At 48.2% G+C, this 19872-nt stretch overlaps 1 protein-coding gene across 2 annotated transcripts in view; it reads left to right on the plus strand.

The window, feature by feature from the left end:
- The window catches only part of znrf3 (zinc and ring finger 3), a 54396-nt gene that overhangs the window by 30380 nt on the left and 4144 nt on the right, over positions 1-19872 (plus strand). Inside the window, exons 2-7 of one of the 2 annotated variants that reach the window (XM_053869599.1) lie at positions 2383-2505; positions 14637-14711; positions 16769-16900; positions 17096-17203; positions 18717-18884; positions 19739-19841. In XM_053869599.1, the coding sequence (XP_053725574.1) occupies positions 2383-2505; positions 14637-14711; positions 16769-16900; positions 17096-17203; positions 18717-18884; positions 19739-19841 (709 nt within the window). Of the gene's footprint in view, positions 1-2382; positions 2506-14636; positions 14712-16768; positions 16901-17092; positions 17204-18716; positions 18885-19738; positions 19842-19872 lie in introns of both variants that reach the window. The other variant, XM_053869598.1, reaches the window with a different exon arrangement.

A 19872-nucleotide genomic window follows, 5' to 3' on the forward strand; every position in this document is an offset into this window, starting at 1 on the left:
TGTTGTAAAGAACGTTAAACAGCTTATTTTTGCTTGCGCGGCAAGTTTATTTACGAAATGTGTCAGCAGCTTCAGAAGGTTCTGGACTGTTGGGTGCAATCCTGCTAAGCTGTGGACTTTTGGAACTGCAGAGGAGTAAAGAACGCTGCAGAGAGGCTTTCATTTGGGTGATTCCTCATCAAAGGTTTCATTTTTTTTTTTTTAGAAAAGTGGGTGATGCAGCAGGACGGGAGTGATTTGAACGTGTGTGGAGGATTTCTTTTGTTGAGGGGGGTGACAAGAGCCTCCAATAATTCAGAGGCGGAGAGGAAAAGGGGGTGCGGCTTGAGAAGGTGGGGGGCGGGGGGAGCTGAGAAGTGCTTGCTGTGTGATCAAAGGCTCAGCAAATTGTGTCACAGATGGACAGAAGAGTGGTGTGACTTGCATTTTGATGGCCTTTGAGAGCCTCTGGGGGGAGCGGGGACACTTTTTTGGAGGAAGGGTCCTATTTTGATCATTAGCAGCCCTGCGGCTGTCACCGTCAACTGAAGCAATGTTTCGCAGGTGGGACTCCTCGAGCCGGCCTCTAGGTGGGGCAGCTCCATTCTGATTTTAAATGTTGTCCTTAATATGTTCGGGATATGAGTGATATTCTTGGGAAAGACTGCCTTCCTGAGGAGGTATCTCTGGAACCGACGTCGCCCCCTGGTGGTATTTTAATTCTATATCGCCCAAAACTCCTGCGAGCTAATTGGAGCAACGGGGTATTTCCAGTTGGTCTATGCTTGTGTGATCTGGGGCCTGGAAGGGAAAGATAAAAGCCGGGACACAAGAGAGGATCGTTTTGTGGCTTTGTGTGTGTGTGTGTGTGTGTGTGCTGAGCAAGTTCGCATATCTGCTTGTTCCTCTTTTGTGTATGCGACCGGTAGCTGTAACCCACTTCACTAGATCACTGTCCAAACCACCTTCTTCCCCATCCCTCAACCTATCAACACCAACGTCAGCTTGTGAGGGGAAAAATCCCTGCGGTGGAGATAATGGTGCGATGGCCAGCCACTAAAATAACAACAAGGTTCACAACAACAACACTGGCCCATTTTGGAGAGCAGGAGCCGCCACACAATGGCCCAGTGTTTGGGAACAAGGGGCGCAGGCTAGCCTCCTCACCGCCATCTCGTTGAGAAAGAGGGTATAATCGTAAGACCTTCAATACCTGGTCGTCACTTTTGATGTCGCTGGGGTCTTTGAGCTCCAATTGCTTCTATAACTCTAGCACTGGTGTGAGTAGCTTGACATTACCATAGGAATTCTGCACCCGAGTTGTGGGTCAGAAGCAGTGGAGTGTTTGAGTGTAGATTTGTTTGGGCTTGAATGTAGATCTGCAGATGGGGCAGAATTAACTGAAACTCTGCCTGAAGTTAGGGCTTCAAAGACCTACAGGGTTCGCACAAGCTCTGAAATTATCATACCAAATAGTAATGTAATGTATAGCTTCCTGCTCCAGCCAGCCCGCGGCGGAACCTTCCGAACATTTATGCATGTGCTGTGGAGTCGTGAGTGACCGAAGAGTGTGAGTGAATACCAGGATGCACTTCTCGCTTTGTGTGGGTGGACCGCCGAGGGGAGAAAATGTCCACCACAGCGCTTCTCTCCGTCCTTCAAGTGAGGGAAGATGTGTTGTCAAGGTGGAGGATGTATCTAGAATGGCACACGTTCCTTTCTTTTCACTCCTCAATGGTCACCTGATTTGCATTTTGGCTCTTCTCCTGGGTTAGCTGAGAGGAAGAAAACCTGAGGTCAGGGGCTTGACCCGCACGCCCTTGTGGGAATGAATAAGTCGGCTACGCTTGCAAGTAACCTGCTCTCAACGTGATGAGGTGGGGTTCAAAGGTCGGGGGCTACCCGGGGGAGAAGGGTATCTTGGGTCATCAGCGTTGTGCCCCGAAGCCACTGTGTAAGAAAGATCGGCGCCACAGTGCTAGGTGATTGGGCAGCTGTGCTCTCTGGGTTAATAGGATAAGTGGCCTGCGGGTCAGTTTGGCCAATGCTAACACAGGAGCCGGTCGCTGTCATAGAAGTGCTACGGTATGTTGTCTTGAGGGAGCTACTGGTTACCACTGAACAATCAATGTTTGCAAGGACCCGATACATGGTGGTCACCCAGTTCCAGCTCACTTAGTTATGGTCCCCATTTCAGGATACTTTTCTGGAACATGGTTGGGAATATTCAGTGCTATATGAAGAGAAGGCCCTCGAACAACCAGCACCCACTCATGAACTTGGATGTCACAGTTGCATTAACTCCAGCTGGAACCAAGACTCCCGCCGTCAGACACAAAAATAGCAATTAAATGCAGCCTACTCCCGCTGAGCGTAACCTATTGTCTCTCCTTGTTTTTCCAGATGCATCCTCTGGGATTATGTAACAACAACGACGAGGAGGACCTGTACGAATACGGCTGGGTTGGAGTCGTGAAGCTGGAGCAGCCCGAACTGGACCCCAGTTGCCTGACCGTGCTGGGAAAGGTAAACGCAAGATGTGTTGTTGTGCTAGCTAGAAACAGGAGTGGATCCAGGTTGGCTTACCTTCGATTAGAAACCAAACTATCCTCCTGCAGATGGTTTAGGAACGTCATGCTGACTGGAAGACAGGATGGATGAATCGCAGACGCTGAGTTTGTTTTCCTTGATGGGGTCACAAGCTGGAGTCTGTCCCAGCTACCTGGGTGAGAGGTGGGGCCTCAGTTGTCAGGACAACCTGTCACACCTCATCAGTCATTCTTTGGCCTCGGTGTGTTGGGGTAGTGTGGGAGGAAACCGGAGTGCATGCAGGACACAGTAGCGCAGGGAGATCTTAAGGCCTACACTATTGTCCGGTTCACCCTGATGTTCTAGACATTGAGTGCTATATGTTGTGTCTCCGTGGACTCACCCCGCCTCAAGGTCGTGCGCTTGACCGGTTAGAAGACTGGACGAGAACAGGAAGGCAAAACTGTGTTTCTCAAGTGTTTCACCGCCGTCCTGCAGGAGCCAGCCACGGCTCCGTTCGGCCGCTCAGAACCCGACTGGAGACAAAAGGATGTCGCCACAGGATGTTTCACATTAGCCATAAAAGCATTCCAACTGCGTCTTTAATTAATCAGGCTCCTTGGCTCCATATAAATTGAATTCAAAGTCTTTTTAAGAACCTTCAGCGGTCTGTGGCGATTTACGCTCGACTCTTGTATCTCTCCCTTGTGATGTGTCAGCGCCTCCCCCCTCCCCTTCCCCTACCGACCCTTCTGCAGACTCCAAGTGGTATTTTATCATGCTTTAATTAAGTGTTACTCTTATTGGAATGTACCAACATTCCCCCGAGGACCATGAGGAGGGGGTCCGGAGATGGTCTCATTTATCCTGAGCGTGCGTGACAGAAGGAGAGCAGCTATTCATAATTTAAGAAGCTCTTGTGCTGCAAAGACTCGCTAATGGTGCCGCTTCCTGGCGGCTGCTGCCGCTCAGGTTGCTGAGATTCAAAGTCGTGCCCGGTGACGGGCCTAGCTGGCGATCCAAATAATAAATCATAACAAAAGTGTGAAAATATTCATGCAGCACTGATATTTCAACAATGTGGGATATGTATGAAATGCAAAACTCACGGTTTTGTTGTCCAACGTCAACCCACTCATGAATGATGTACAGGCTTCAAACCAACTGGCCGAAGATTATAAATTAAACATTTTCTCACATGAAAACACAGTACATTTTAGTTGTTTTTATGTTTATTTATAGGATTACTAAAGCAGAAAGACAACAGTACCTTCATGAAAAATGTGCCGCAGCTTTATTTCTACATCCAAACATCATCTTTATAAGGCAGATCAAGCACAGTCGGGATGACGTGCAAGCACCTGAGTAGACCTCAGTGAAACGTGTGGTGACAGACTGTAAAAAGAGTGCTCTTGGATTTCTTGGTGTGGGTCTGAAGAAGACTTTACAGATGCACTGACTATAGTAATTTACATATCCTGCATACCGCTATCCGCAGAAACACCTCCAGGTAATCGTGCTATACCCACGGTTTTATTTGGGCCATCGAACGACATGCGTTAAGACTTTACGAAAGCCCAAAATTCGGCCCATTTTCAGTGGCGCATCCCTAGTTTTTATTGGTCACATTGAACCACAATTTTTTTTTTGACAGTTTTTGACAGGTGTCACTGTAGACTATGCGACTCAACTGTTGTGTCGCAGCTAAGGCTGCATAGGGGTGGAAGATTTCCTGTAATTTTCCCCGAAAAGATGAACTTTGGAATTTTGGGATTATTCTATAGTGGATACTTTCTATGGAGATTTTAGGGGAACTCGCTGGGAATGAAAACGCGTAAAAAATGAAAAGCAAACATCCATACAGGACGTCTTCCGCAGATATTTCAGCAGGTTTATCTGTTAATAGAACAGAACTCCTACTTGTTTCACGGATGAACAAAAACAGGAATGTTTGGTTCAATATTTCCCATCTCTCAAGCCCACTAATTCAACAGTGCATTCCCAACAAATATAGCGCTGATAATGGCAAAAGTACAGGTCCATGAATCTACAAATTTCAACCTAATTCAGGGAAGACACCCTTTCATGGAGGCCAGTACGTTTAGGGCACTATACATGCACAAATGATCAAAACTTTAGGGCGTCCTGCTTGACTTTGCCAATTTATGGCGACCCCAGACGCCCCTCCTGCTAAAAGCTTGTTCCCCATGAAGAGCCAACCTTCAGTTTTGAAAATGTTATTCCCTTAAATTCCCGTGGAAAGTTTCCATTTTTGAAAGTTCCTGGAATTTTGTAACCCTAGTCGCAGCACGTCCGTGTTGTTGGTAACAACCGTTTGTTGGTGGTTCTAATGAAAGAGTGAAGATTCTGTGTCAGTATTAACAACTAGCCCAGCAGCTGTTGCAGAATGAGCGTGTAGTCTGCTGTTTTTGTTGGCGGAAACTGGGTGAAGAACTTTAAACTTTAGAGAAGAAGAGAAGGAGAGACTCATGAATGTGTTTTCAGTAGCTCAGAAATGGCGTGGCACGGCTGTCGTATGCCAAGATGTAGCGCCGGTCTGGCACTTGAGCGAATGTTTGGAGTCATGTTTGAGTCTGACTCTCTGTTGTTGTTGTTGTTGGTGCATCTGAACCGAGTGTCTCTCGGGGTCGCTACACAGCTGGACACTCTCGGCTGGCAGCGCTCTCATGCCCGCTCAGTCGGAGCCGTGCCCACCCCCTGTCACTTTGCTCACTCCGTCCGAGCCCACCGTGCTTAGGCCCGCTGTCCCAGCTCACCCCGCCTGGTCTGGCCGTACGCTCGGCAGCCTTCACCCAATCCGACTGACCCCTGCCTGAACCCGGGAGCCCACTCCACTTTGCTGCCACTTTGCCACCAACCGTGTTGGGGTCTTGTCTGGTCAATTTAGATTCCATTCAATTACCGGATCCAAGTGAAAGCACCAAACAGATTGGTGGAGGAAAACAGTGTTTACTCTAAACCTCTTCTAAATATAAAGTGTGGGAAAACAATGCCCCCAACTGCACCACTGAGCCGGTCAACACATAGCAATGCTTGTTCTCTCCTCCACCTGGAGTCTCCCACAAAGAGTGATGGGGGGACCTTTATTTTCAAGTGCATCTGGACCCACGGAAGGCGACCAAAGTTTGACCGACAGTAGGATTCTTTTGAGCCCAGGTATGACTTGGAGAAACACTCTGTCGAACATTTTCATGGTCAATGTGGCGGTCCTTTATGGATTAAGTTTCACGCCGTCATGATTTCATTTCATTTCATGAGACAAATCGTCTCTTTCTTTCGTCAAGGTGTTGATAAATGTAAATCATGCTTGCACTTGACCCACATGAAACTATTTATTTCACTCGGTGACATATTCCTGGTTGTCGCTTCCTCCTGGCTGTGTTGCTTCTCAGCAAGCAGCTCTCCTTTCTGACTCGTCTCCAGTTCCTTTTCGCTCACACATGCACTGCAATTATTGGAAAGCGCTCTGGAACATGAAATCATGCTGCCGTGCCGACTTTCATTTGTGGCCCACGCCGGGATGAGGACCTTGTCCGCGTGCCAGTCAAATATCTCTTTCAAGTAGCGCTCCGATGGACACACTTGGCCGGAGCATACCGCCGGTGCTGCTTTCATCTTGGGCTTAAAGCATGACATCAGCTCCCAAGTTTGGAAGCCGGGGATGGAAGGGAAGAGGGCAGCGCTTGTAGAGATTTGATAGAGAGAGAAGCAGGAATTAGAGGGTGGAGGAATGAGGAGAGGTGGGGGCCTGGTTTCTCGAGAAGATGACGAAAGCAAAAGTGTCTGGTTCGGTGTGTGGGTGGCGGCAATGTGAATCTTTGAACTTTTTTTGGGAGCAGAACCATGCAACCCGTCCTCCCACACACCCCAGCAGTGTGTGTGAAGCAAGCTCTTGGCCGGTGTAGCATGTACAACTCGCTGGTATGCGCTTGTTGTCGCGCTGCCCTTGACCGGCTCGTCTGTGAACCCTGATCAGTTCCACCTCAGACACCGGCCAAAGACAACATGTCATCGCAGCATGACCAAAACTCACCACAACAAAGCGACCGGATCAATTCCACGATCTTTATGACGCGTTCTCCCAGAAAGCTCTCCTGCTTTAAAGTGCATGCCAGAGGCACACAATCATAAAATGCGTATCCTGTGTGGGAAGTGCTCTGCTCCACACAAAATTCTCAAACCACAGCTGCAGCCAAACAATGCGTTCGTCTTCAAGTTGGCACTACAAGACAGTCGATCTGCAGAAACAGCTGCTCCTCGCGAGTGCCATTTGGGACGGAACCACGTCGGCCTCCTTGGCTCTTGCGGCCACAGAAGCTGGCATGTGTGTCAGTGGAGTATGTGCAGAATCACAAAGGCTGTTGAGGATGTTGAGTAGAAGACGAGACTTGCCTGCGTCTTGGAGGATGAGATGGAAACAGGCAGATGAGTGTGATATTGCGGGTGACTGGCTACAAGACTGTGGCCTACTTTGCTGTCTCGCACACTGAAGTGGGTACTGGAGGTTGTCTGAAGGCCACGGCAGTGGCAGGAGAGTGTCATGCTGTAAAGATTACCCCGACCTTGTTTTCACCTAGCGCTCTGATGTTCGCTGACAGATTAGGTCTGATCAGGGAGATCTTGGAGTAGGCGCTCCCTGGATAAGAACTGGCAGATCAGTCAGATACAGACGGAGGGATGACTCATCGCGTCTCTCCCCTCCATCTTTTTATCCCTCAAAATTCTGCCTTGCACAGACGGCTGACAGAAGATTGCTCAAGTGTAGCACTTGTCTCTGCGCTGTTTTGATGAATCGTAGTCAAGAAACAAATGGTGATTGATTCAGGGCGCCACCTTCTGTCACGCACACACACACACGCTCAAAGTTTGCCAGAGAAATCGTTAGTCATCTCGCTGTGGAAGCGGGGCGATATATTGACGCACGGTATTGCGCCCCCACTCATGCCAGCTTTGTCGGTCTGGCTCTGTTCATCGATCGCAGAAAATTGAAAGTCAATTTGAGGCCCTTCAGAACGCAGCCAGCTACATCAGTGTGGCAGGGCGGAGAACTTGAGTTTCCAGTTTATGTTCATCAAAAGATGAGATGAATATTGCCACGCACCATTTTTTATCTGTAACAGCACTGTAGCAGTGAGAGGCTCGGGAGGCGCCCTGTGAAGCTCTGTGACTTGGTTCCTCCCGTCACTTGGTTCTCTGTCACTTGGTTCCCTCCCATGCAAGATCTTTTATCCGAGGTTGAAGAGCACATGGATCACTTCCAAAGGACTGACCCGATATCCCCTTCATTATGTGGGTGCTTGACACTTGGGGAGGCTAGTACAACTGGTGCACTAGAACAGCGTTTTTCAACCGGTGTGCCATGAGAGCGTGTCAGGTGTGCCGTGGGATAGAGGTGGGCGACATGACATCATGAACAATCAAGACGTGTAGACGATCTACCCATGTGTGGAGATTACATGGATTCGATCACATTCTTTCTATACACTATAGATCTATGCTGATGCACTAATTCGTCTGTCAAAGCAGCGCTGCTCTGGTGCGCGGTGCTCCACTTCCCACACACTCACAGTGAAGAAGCCGGTCAAATGCACAGCTCCCAGTTGTTTTTAAACCTGATGCATCTCCACCTTGACCACACACCTTCACGGCTAATGTGACGTCTCTCTTCAAAACTTTGTTGGTGTTCATAGGTGAAAGACTAAACACATAACAAAATAAATGCACCATTATTATGATGCAAGTTGACACAAATAATGGTCAGGATTTGACTACAAATGCTCCAAAATACAATACAACCATGCAAAAGACAAGTCATAAAGTCACAAGGTAATAAAATTGAAACAGTTATCTAAAGTAAATACATGAATAAATTCTGATATATTTTTGCCATATTGCCCTCCTCTTCCTGGAGACATTTAAAAAATACATTGCTATTGCTATTTGTTTCTGCAAATAATATGCCAAAATAGCCGCCTGTCTGTAGCTAAATATTTCCACAAAATTAAAATGGATTTTCCACTGGACTTGAGACTAAGCTCAATTGCGCTTTGGCCAAGGTTCTTTTGGTGGTGTTTCTCTTTCAATGAACAAAGTGTGTCGTGGCTTAAAAAAGATTGAAAAACACTGCCCTATCAGATATTAAAGATGTTGGGTGATTGCCCCTCGCTTGAAGCAACTTTGTTGAAATTGACCAGCTGTTGAAGGCATTCACCGGAAGCTGTCTCACCTCCATCCTGGCTGCACAGGAGTGGACAGAAGCGCACCCTAAAAATGGGATTCAATACCTTTGTTTGTTTCAGCCACCATCTACATCACAGGCCATGTCTCACTGTGAATCCTTTATGGCCTCCATATCGCTGTGAACCATTTCAGCAACTGTTCAGGTTCCATTTCTGGCTGTCTGTGCCGACTTCCCATCCAGGAGGCCAAAGAATAGCAGGCATGAATGAGAGGTAGCTCCTACTCTTCTGAGGCCTGCGCTCACCTGCCAACACTCTCAAAACATCCTTTTCAAACACCGTGGCCCCCAGAGATGGAGAGAAAGAGGATGAAGAAGAGAGGCAGCGGGGGGAGGAAATAAAAGGAGCCTGCTGCACTCAGAGGTCCACCTCTCCTCACATCTTTGTGTACTGCTCAACTTGCTGGTATTTTCTTGGATGCTTCTGCTAGTGGGGTGTCGGGGAAGAGAGAGGGGGGTTGTGTACTGTGATAAGAGTGTCCCCTCCCACCCTGTGTGCAGCGCGGCACCCTCCCCGCTTCCCTTCCTTCCATGTAAAAGAGAACGTCCCGCTCCTAAATCACTGCTTCACCGTGTTTCACGCCGCTCGGAGGCACCCGGGATCCCACTGCGCCGGTTTCCATGGTCACTGGGAAGCTCCTTGTGTCATGTGGCTCAAAGTGAGCCGTCCCTGGGCCGAATTACCCGGCCATCAATGGGAGGCCAAATGACCATTATTAGACTTCACAGCTCAGGCCTCTATTTAAAGAGAGAAGAAAGGAGCCCCAGGGACTTAAGAGGACAGAGTGATGGAGAGAGGAGAAGAATGGAGGAGGGGATGGAAGAAGAAAGTAGCATCACTTTAATAAGTAGTTTTTTTACTTGGGCCTTTGATTGTTGTTTTGAAACTGATTAGAAAGTCAGACAGAGCTAAAGGCCAACACCCACAACGATGGGGCGGGCACCGGATCAAAAGATGATCTGTGGAAAAAGAGTGAGGCAGACGTCCACCCACATCAACCAGAGCCCCTGTTTTTCCCTGCTCCGTCTCTGTCTGAGCCGTCCCGCCGCGGAATGCGCTCGTGAGAATCCTAGCATCCTGCTGCGCTTACAGAGCCATGTTGCCTTTAAGGCCCGGCTCCATGGTCTGGCACGGAAGCTGGAAACTGAAGCCCCCACCCCTGCCCCTCAGCTAATCTGAGGCCTCTCCATCACTGCAGATGATTCCTCTGCCGAGGGATTAGCAGGGGTGAAATGGCATCCTGCTCTTGTGGTCTGAACTTTCTTTTATGCTCGGCCAGGGAGATAAGGGTGAGGCCAGTGGAGGAGGAGCAGCGGTTGTGGGTGGGTGTTCTGGCTCAGAGGCACTGAAGCAAATCGAGGGAGAAAAGATTCTTGTTGAGGAGACCTCTGGCAGAGACTCCGGTTGACCATGGTAGCTTTCTAGTTGCCTGCCCTTAAACCCCCCGCACTGACCTGGTCACCGTAGCGATACCCTTATGCCTCTCATTCTACATCATGCTTCCGTCATCCTTGGGTATTTCCGGTGGGTCCTTCTAGCGTACAGGTCAAATACTGGGATACACGATCAAAGCCAAACCTGGCTTTCAAATGGAAAATCAAGTGGGATTGGTGCCTCCATCAGAATCCAACTCCGTCTTCTTGTACTTTTTTCTCCTGAGTTTCAGAATAAGAGCTTGTGCAGAAGTCTTTGACATGTCATGGAAGTTAAACCTGGTGAGGAGTCTGAGCAAGTGGCTACGATGGTGTGGTCCAGTTCCTGGTCCTTATTGGGATGAGCGCCAGCTTGTCTATTTTTAACTGCTGCTATCCAAACAAGAAGTCGCGTCTCTTTCATCTCAAGCATCTCTGTGCTGAAGAGGCACTTACAGTCCTACTGAGGAGCGTTTGTTTACTTTCCTGTGAATCACAAAAGCGCCAGATCTGAAAACCGGTAAGAAAACAACAGAGGAGGGACAAGAGAAGAAGAGTGGAGGAAATTTAATTAGCGGTTGTCCGTCGTCTGGACTGGGCAGCACCCAGGACTGATCGGCTGTGGACGTCTGTGTGTCCTCTGACTGCGGTGACCAGCAGGCACGTTTCACGCGTACGTTTCTGCTTCGAAGGCACCATCGAGTCTCACCCGTCGCTCATTTCTCACTATTGCTTCAGAGGGTGGAACTAATAGCCTGTGATTTTGCTCTGGACAAATCCAAACATGGCAGCACTGTGTGTCCTGAAGAGCTCTGTTTGTTCAAAGAAACCGCAACATTGGCGCGGAAACTCTCCATGCTCACCACATGACGACAAAGTAGTCTTTTCAAGGCGATTCTTCTTGTTGTTGCAGTGAACATGTACGTCGTGTGTTTATGTTTTGTGGCTTGGGAGAGATTGATGCTGAAACCAAAACCAGAAAAGCTTTTCTTACTTATGATTGTCTGAAAAAATTTCTTGTATTTTTACAGAATTCCAGGTAGTCAGGATGTTTCCTTAACTAGTGAGGTGTTCAACTCGGGGAGGCCCTGGGGCGGACCCGCGACAGGCTTTCTGGAGAGAACACCCAGCCTCGGGAAGAATGGGTAGTTTAAGCACCTATAAGTTAGCAACAGTCAGCGCTAACATGCGAATGTGGTGTTGTGTTTGTGCAATTGAGTTTCATTTCAGATCCATGTTTCAAACGTGAAGCTACTCAAGTTAGCGTTGTGGAGTCGACGTTGTCATCAGAGGCTGGAAGTTTCTTTTATGAACAAATAAAATCAACGGCTGAAATTTACGCTAACGGTTTTAACTGTCGCTCGTCGCACACGTCTTGGTTTCAAGTCACTTTAACAAGGATGAGAAGGGTTCGACTGAAGTAGCACCAAACTGGAAGTTTTCTTTCGGAGGATGAAAGAGGTCCGATCTGTCTTTTTGTCGGACTCTTTGTTCCGAGGCTTGGGCTGTTTGCCAAGTTCCACTGGCACACACACACACACACACACATACAGATAACGGCGGTTATGCAACCTCTGGTGAATAGACACCCCAGATTGTGCGATGAGACGGAGGTGGATGATGATTGGAAGACACAGACGAGGTGAGGAAGAGTATAGCGAGCAAGTTTCTCCTCTCTGGAGTTAACAAGTCAACTCTCATCTGCTTGTTAACCCGTGAGTCGAATCTAACATCGAGTCTGTTGTCCTTTGGTGGCGATGCTGCCACATTCCACGATCCTCCATGCTAAATGTTGACTCACTGATCTGAAGGAAGTGGCTCTCACTCGTAACTGCAGTGGGACAAGTGAGACTTGTGACTCAAGTTCCTACAGAGAGACTCCCTGTTTGGTCTGAAGGTTGAAGGTTCAAGTCTCCTGAACTCCCTTTGCAGAGAGGGTCATCATTTTGAGGTGCTGACATTAAACCGGCGCTAACCCATGAGTCATTCATCTCTGTGCTGACTCGGTTATTCAGAGGAAGAGATGATGCCCGGAAGACAGCAGATAACTCGGCGCCCAGCTCCTCCTCGACTGCTGTGCGAGGGCGGCCATGTTCTGCACACACACATGCAGGTGTCATCTTACCTTGAGGTAGAGAAGGGGAGGGGGTCTAACCCATGATCTCCTTCACTCTCACGATTCACTGTTTTCCTTCAGATAAAACATTTGTCCAACAAATTAAAGAACATTGAACAAAAACATCATTTTTGGGAAACAACTTTTTAAAGTTTTTTTTTTCAGGCACCACATTTTCATTTTCCAAATACGTAAATGTGATTCTTGAAAATGTCTTAATTTTTTGAGACTTTTTTTTGTAGTTAAACTTTTCTTTCTACTTTCTACTTCTTTCTTTTCTACTTTTTTCACTTTTATTTCACTTTTAATTCTGTAGTATTTTTTTTTCGACTTTGTCCCTCACCTTGCTCAGACCTGCTCTGCAGCCAGGGGGCAGAGTGGAGCTCCAAGTACAATAGCCAAGTGTTCCGATGGTTTGGTTAGAGCAGAGAGAGAGTGGAGGATGAGGAGGAGCAGTGACGGAGGTGAAGTGGAGAAAGTTCAGAGAGAAGAAAGTGAGGAGTGATGCGATTGTGTGTCGGCCAGATGTTCCAGGTGTGTTTGTGCAAGTGTGCGCTTGAGTGAGGGGATGAGAGGAGAAGATGAGCGGGGGAACTCTCTCCTGTCATCTAGTGAGCTGGCAGGTCTTCTTAGCGAAACTAAACACTGTGTTGCTCTCCCTCGGCGTCTAGACTCCACACTCTCATCTGCGGTCTGTTTGTTCGCTGGAGGGAAAACCTGAGCCCTAATTCTGGAGCCCGCGGGACGTTTGTTTAGCGTGAAGACGCTCTTTATCCTGGAACATGTGACGTCAAAACGCTGCACTCAGAGAGGCTGAATGAGAATGCAAAATCTGAGGCGAGTCCTGATCCAGTTGTGGGAGGTTTGTCCAGTCCACAGCTTGCAGGAGACCACAGACCTTCACCTTTCACCTGCTGACACCTTCACTCATCAGTGTGTCAAAAACACAACAGAGGAGGAGCTTCAGATGACACACGAGGTTCGACTGACACACTAAGATGACAGTGATCACAAGATCCATTATGAGATTATAAAACTCAACTGTTAGTTACCCCTGGATGAAAAGGTTTTTAAATTGGTGTGAAACCTTGGGGAAAATGGCTGTTGACCCGAGACAGTATACAGTGATGAAGCAGTCACATGTTTTATATAAATAACAAAATATGTTTTGGGGTAAAAGTTTTTTAAAACACTTAAAAATTAGAAGAGGAAAAAGTACACAGTTAGCAGTAAAAAAAAAAAAAGAACACAATTTTCACTAAGAAAAACATCCATAAAAATTTCTTTTAAATAACAATATAGCTCCCAAGAAAACTTAAAACTTCCTGGAAAAAAATGGCTGAATTTGTTAAAAAAAAAAGTTTCAGTTTCAGACTCAGAAGTCCAAACACGCTGGCTTCTCTCTTTCCCTCTGCGGTGTCGGAGTTTTTGTTCGCAGGTATTTGATGTGTCACGTGTCACGCCGGCTCGCCCGCGGCTGCATTTTTGTCGTCGTCAGACAAGTCACTGCGCCGACTCGGGTCCTCCAGATCTGTGAGCGTCTCCCTGAGAGCTATTAATTATTAACTGCAACATCAAAGCGGCATACTTGTGCTGAATTAAAGTGGGAGGGGAGAGGAGGGGGGCGCCGCCGAGTGAGGGAGAAGTGGGTGAGAGGCGACGGCAGAGATTTGCCTTTGAACTCCTGAACAGGTCCAAACTTTGAGAGAGGAAGTCAGAGACAGACAGTTTCCTCAGGTGTCTTTTTGGAGGAGTCAGCCACAACGTTGTTTACTAGCTCTCATGAGTCGCACCTGATCATCACGTGCCTTCCCAGTCCATCCAGTCACACCAGTGTGCAGTGGTCAGGGGCTGCTCAAGAGGTCATAGGCCATGTTGGAGTCTGGCGACCCTCAAGCTAGGATGGCTAACTACACTTCGGACCAGGAGTTGGAACTGTGGTGTGCAAGGTTGAAATCAAAATGGCCAACAAACCCGGAGGTTACCACGCCATCCTACCTCTGACGCCAGGCGCTAGTTTCATCACAGCAGGACTCGAACTTCGTCATGGAGCGCAGGAGTGCGAGACTCCTTCCTGCTGTTCTCCTCCACTTGGATTCAGCAGCAGACTCTGGTTCAGATGTCTTTATCTCAGTGGCTTCAAAAGAGTCCCACATGAAAGACACAGAAATCTCACTCGATGATGTTGCAGCCGTGATATCAACCACAGCATGTGCGTGTTCAGTCTTTATTACAACATTTGGGCTGGAGATGGTAGACATGTTTATGGACGTTGCTGGTTCACATCTGAGCCTGGTCACTTTGCCTACTGACACCCGTCCCCTTGTTGTTTCCCCACAGGCGAAGAGAGCGGTGCAGAGAGGGGCGACAGCTGTGATCTTCGACGTGTCCGAGAACCCCGACGCTATCGACCAGGTGAGGTGTGATGTGTTTCGCAAATAGAAAGTGGGTCACATGCTTGATGTCTTTAATGTTACCTAGTTACCAGTTAGCTAGTGATAGCCTCTGTTGACACGGTCTGCATTGTAGTTTGGATACAGCGTGAACATTGATATAGTGTCGAACAATACTATGTATTCGACCGATTCTGAGGAAGGAAAAGGTATATATGCGCCATATTACAGGAGCTCTACTCATTGTTTACACTCACAGCACCAATCTGGATTAAGGGCTTGAAGTGGTGAGAATTTTCGGCCTTCTGAAATCCGACGTCACCTAAGGGGCGGAGCTGTGGATTTCCCTTTTCTGAGACCAACAAATGCAGCTGAAGGAAATGCTAGCACAGCAAAATTAGCTTCAGATATGGCTTCTAGTTTTAGCATGATTCTGATATAACAATGCTTGCGCGGAAACCTGCTAATGTAGCTTGAGAGAGTTAAGGCTCAAGTGCTAATTGGATTGATATATTTCATTGAAAGAGGTTAGCATTAGCACATGTTAGCACACAGCAAATGTTTATCATTTACATTAGGACTAAAAAGGGGGACCCTCCACCCGCACACTGGGATTTTGACCCTCAAGCTGCTCATGGGCTGAGTACAAGCCTGTGTTTGGGGACTGAAGTAGTTCTGGTCGACAGTTGAGTCACACAGAAATTCTGAAAACAGACACGTAAAGTGTGAAGCTGTGATGTGTGAAAACATCACTGTGATATTCACAGTCAGGTTTCCATGACGACACACACATATATACACACACACACACACACACACACACACACACACACACACACACACACACTGGTGTTGCTTTTGGGAGTTCAGTTTCTTTTCTGAGTGTCTTTGTCGCAGGAATTCTGCTGTGGTTTTCTTCCTCGCCGCACCAGCCTGGACTTGCAGGTTTTTTTTTCTCCCCTTCTTCATCTTCTTCTCCGCCGCCGGCTCGTAAAGCTGCGAGCCGAGAGATAAAAGGAATTGCGTAGCGACCACATGAAAGCCGGGCCGGGCGGCTGCGATTCCCCTGCGAGGCTTTTCAAGCCCGATCGGTGCCGGCCGGGCCCTCGAGGAGGAGCTGCAGGAGAACCCTCTTTGACTTTCTCCTCTGATTTCGGGGGCCGGAGAGTGAAGTGCTGAACTTCGGGTCAACTTGCGCTCGCAGTCATCGAGGAGATCACAAGTTTGGGCGTCGCTGCTTTGAAAGCAGAAGAAATAGAAATATGAAGCTCCTCGGTATTTTCCCTCGGGCTCCTCCAAATTACAGATTCCACCAGCAGACGGGGAGGAGACCCGAGCCCAGGACTTCCTCCTGCTGCCGTCAGCGCTCTGACCACAGCTGCAGTCGGCAGGTCGCTCTCAGTGGCTGACGGCACACTCGCACCCTCACCACGCTGAACACAACATCAAACTGCTCAGCACTCAACATCAAGTTGCTGAACGCAATTTTCAGTAACTAAACACAGCATCAACTGTGCACAAGATCAAGTCTCTGAGCCGAGTAGCAGACCATTGATGAATGCAGCATTGGATCACACACCATCATAAACACACCTCCTAGTTGCCAAACAAATAACACTTGATCAAGTCTGACTGAGAACAAAGGCACCTGAGCGAGTTGCAGCCAGTGCAGCAGCTCTTTCTGAGCTTTTTCCGTTTCAGTGTTTTTGTTTCTGCTGTTGTTTTTTTTATCTTGTTTTTGTGTGGATATGCTCTATGCAGCATGGACAGTCATGTCCTAGCGTCCGGAGACTCTGCTCATTGACGCCAGTGACGCCAGTCCAGTGCTGTAGTTGTTTTAAGAATATTACATTTTGTCATGATGTTAGTTTTTCTGTTTCTTCACTGTTGTGTTGTTGCTCTGCCGTAACAACCCAAATTTCGCCCTTTGTGGGAACAGTGCAGGAGAACTAGCATAGCATAGCATAGCATAGCATAGCATAGCATAGCATAGCCTAGTCTAATCTCAGTCACTCAATTCAACACCAAATTACTCAACACAACATCGAGTCTCACGCTGCTGTGTTGTGTCACCTGCAGCTGAACCAGGTGGGCGAGGACCCACTGAAGCGTCCGGTTGTCTACGTGAAGGGGAACGACGCCGTCAAGCTGATGAACATTGTCAACAAGCAGAAAGTGGCTCGAGCTCGGATCCAGCACAGACCGCCCCGGGTAAGACCCCCCGACCTGCCCGCGTGTGACTCATGACGGCCAGAAAATACACTTGTTGGGTCGACTCAAGCGCCGTCACTGGTCTCACGGCCCGTGAGCGAGAACGGTATTTAGGTCTCTCGCACAGTGGTCGATGACTCATCCTGAAACTGGCTGACTCAGCAGGATTTTGAAGGGTCTCTTCTCCTGCAGCAGCCCACCGAATACTTCGACATGGGAATCTTCCTGGCCTTCTTCGTGGTCGTGTCGCTGGTTTGCCTCATCCTGCTCATCAAGATCAAACTCAAGCAGCGGCGGAGTCAGGTCAGTGTGTCGCCACGCAACCCGCCTAAATCTGTCATCAGTCCTCTCATGAACCGGAGCTCCAGATAATAGCTGCCGAGCTAAGCACAAGTGATGATGGAGCTAACGGCTACCGAAGATACACTGCCGCATGAGTGATGATGCTAATGCTAACGTGGATTACCTACATGTTGATGGCTATTGGCTATGGCTATTCTAGCTCTAATGCTAATGAATTAAATGTATGACTATAGCCACATGGCGCAAGCTCTATTTTAAAAGAGCTAGCTTAATCTAAACTTTAGAATCAAATTGGCTGAGCACTAAAAATGTATATATATTAACTTAGCGGAGGTGCTGATTTCGTTGTTAGAGGGGAACTTGGTGTGAATGTACTGTGACCAGCTTTGATAAAAGTAGCAGAATTACGCTACTGCTTACACTGCGACGAAAAGAGCTGAGGTGCTAATGTTGCTAATTGGTGCCATGAGCTAAGCTCCAGGAATTGTTATGGTGTAGATCTGATTTAACATCACGATCAAGATAGATAGATCAAGATTTAGATGTCCTAGCTAAGATGCTAACATCAATGAGCTGTTGGTATTTTATGTTTTATCAAAATCACTAACATAGCTCACATGCTAATGGGCTGCTTCTAGACATCGCAATTATTCAGTCATTCCAGTTAGTTGAGCGAAACTAAGGATAACTAAAATAATTTTGATTAGCCCGAATACAATATGTGGCTAAAGTGAGGTGAGAACTACATTTCTCATAAATATGCTACATTTCTGTGACGTCCTTTGATCGTAGCGATAAAGAGAAAGTCAAAGTGTTGTGCTTTAGCGCCATTAGTTTCACAACATGTGAATCACAACATGCTAATGGCACCAAAAGGCTTGGGTGCAGCAATTACAATGAAAGATATACCATTATGACCACCTGCACTTACTCCGTTGTGACGTCACGTGCAACAGCTCTCGTGGCGTGAACTGACTCGCGAGTCCAACAGTCGCTGCTGATGGATTCGTGTGCTTCGACTCCCGCCAGTGAATGTTGCCGGATTTACGTCTAAGTAGCGCCGATGAGAGGTTAGCGCCGCAGCCAAATGCTTGGTGATGTCATGAAGTTGGCGGTAATCCAGTCAGGAGTGTCCAGGCTTGTCAGGTGTGTGAGAGCAGCAGTCGACGCAGCGCCAGCTAGTGGGCAAAACATGCCATCTGGGGCAGAACTCTGTTCCTAAATGAAGCTGATGGTGGGGTGGAAACAAAATGACACTAAGATCATTTAAAACAATGGTATTAAAATACATAAAATTAAAATTTAAATATTATAAAAATAAATTAGTGGTAAAATGGATTCATTAAAAACAAACATTCTTGTGAAAGCCTGAAGTAGAAAGGTGTAAAAATCAAAGTTGAAATATTCTTATGAACAGGAGAAGATTCTGTTTTCAGGGAGGAGCTTTGTCATCCATTAGAGCTTCAGGGCGGAGCAGCTCAGTGGTCAAAACTAACCTGTGGTCCTCCTGCAGAGCTCCATGAACAGGATGGCCATACAGGCGCTGGAGAAGATGGAGACCCAGAAGTTCAAGGCCAAAGGGAAAGGTCTGCGGGAGAGCAGCTGCGGGACGTCGGACTCTCTGAGCAGCAGCTCCACGTCCGACTGCGCCATCTGCCTGGAGAAGTACATCGACGGGGAGGTGAGTCGTGACGCCGCCACCTGTGGTCTGAAGGCAACAACAAGTCCAGTTTACACTCTGGTGCAGGAACATCAGAGTGGACTAGCTGGTCTCACTGTTGTTCGACATTAACTTGGGTGTATGCCTCCGCACCAGAACATTATGACCAGCTGACTCCTGCTTCTGCAGTGGTCACTAAAGTACTTCAGGGCAGGCAGTCGTGGTTCTGGGCCCGCTGTTGACCGCTTTGTTTGGGCTTGCCCACCACAGTCAGCTGGACAATGGCGTGGGACTTCCCATGCTCCGGACCGCAGTCCTGGGCCAACGTTGCTTCCTGATGTTTGAGAACACCTGGAGGTGACGTGTCTGCTGTGCTCCACTTGGATTACTCTTCCTGTTTTCGTCTTTAATCCCTTGGTGGGAATAATGCTGCTCCACTGGAAGTGTTGCTCGTCCTCGTGGGGACCGGTTTGTTTGTGGCGCTGCGGTACGCAGCAACACAACAAAGCGTGGCGCCGGCGCGGCACACAGGAAGTGGCTGTATAAAAGAAGTGAATGGCATCAAAGCGTTTGTGGAGCAACAAAAGATGAGTCACGTTTCCACCGCTGAAGTCTTCAGAGGAGCAAGAACTGCACCTCCCGTCTGCTTCTGTGGGGGGAGACGTTGCCACACAGGCTTCAGAGTGTGTTACTCTGCTGCCCTCTGCTGGCCACTCTGACACAAGCGCTGCTGACTTGTACACGACAGGTGCACTGAAGCAACCGCGTTTAAACTAACGATGACAAAACAAAACTGACCCTCTGGACAAACTCTTGTCTGAGACTGTCCAGGTGTGGAGTGTGTCCACCTGTGTAACCTGGATGTTGTATTGCAGGAGCTGCGCGTCATCCCGTGTGCTCACAGGTTCCACAAGAAGTGCGTGGACCCGTGGCTGCTGCAGCACCACACCTGCCCGCACTGTCGACACAACATCATAGGTGAGTCCTCCGCTGGAGGTGGGGCTCCGTC

Source organism: Synchiropus splendidus, chromosome 7 (assembly GCF_027744825.2).
Source record: "Synchiropus splendidus isolate RoL2022-P1 chromosome 7, RoL_Sspl_1.0, whole genome shotgun sequence".
Lineage (NCBI taxonomy): Eukaryota > Metazoa > Chordata > Actinopteri > Syngnathiformes > Callionymidae > Synchiropus > Synchiropus splendidus.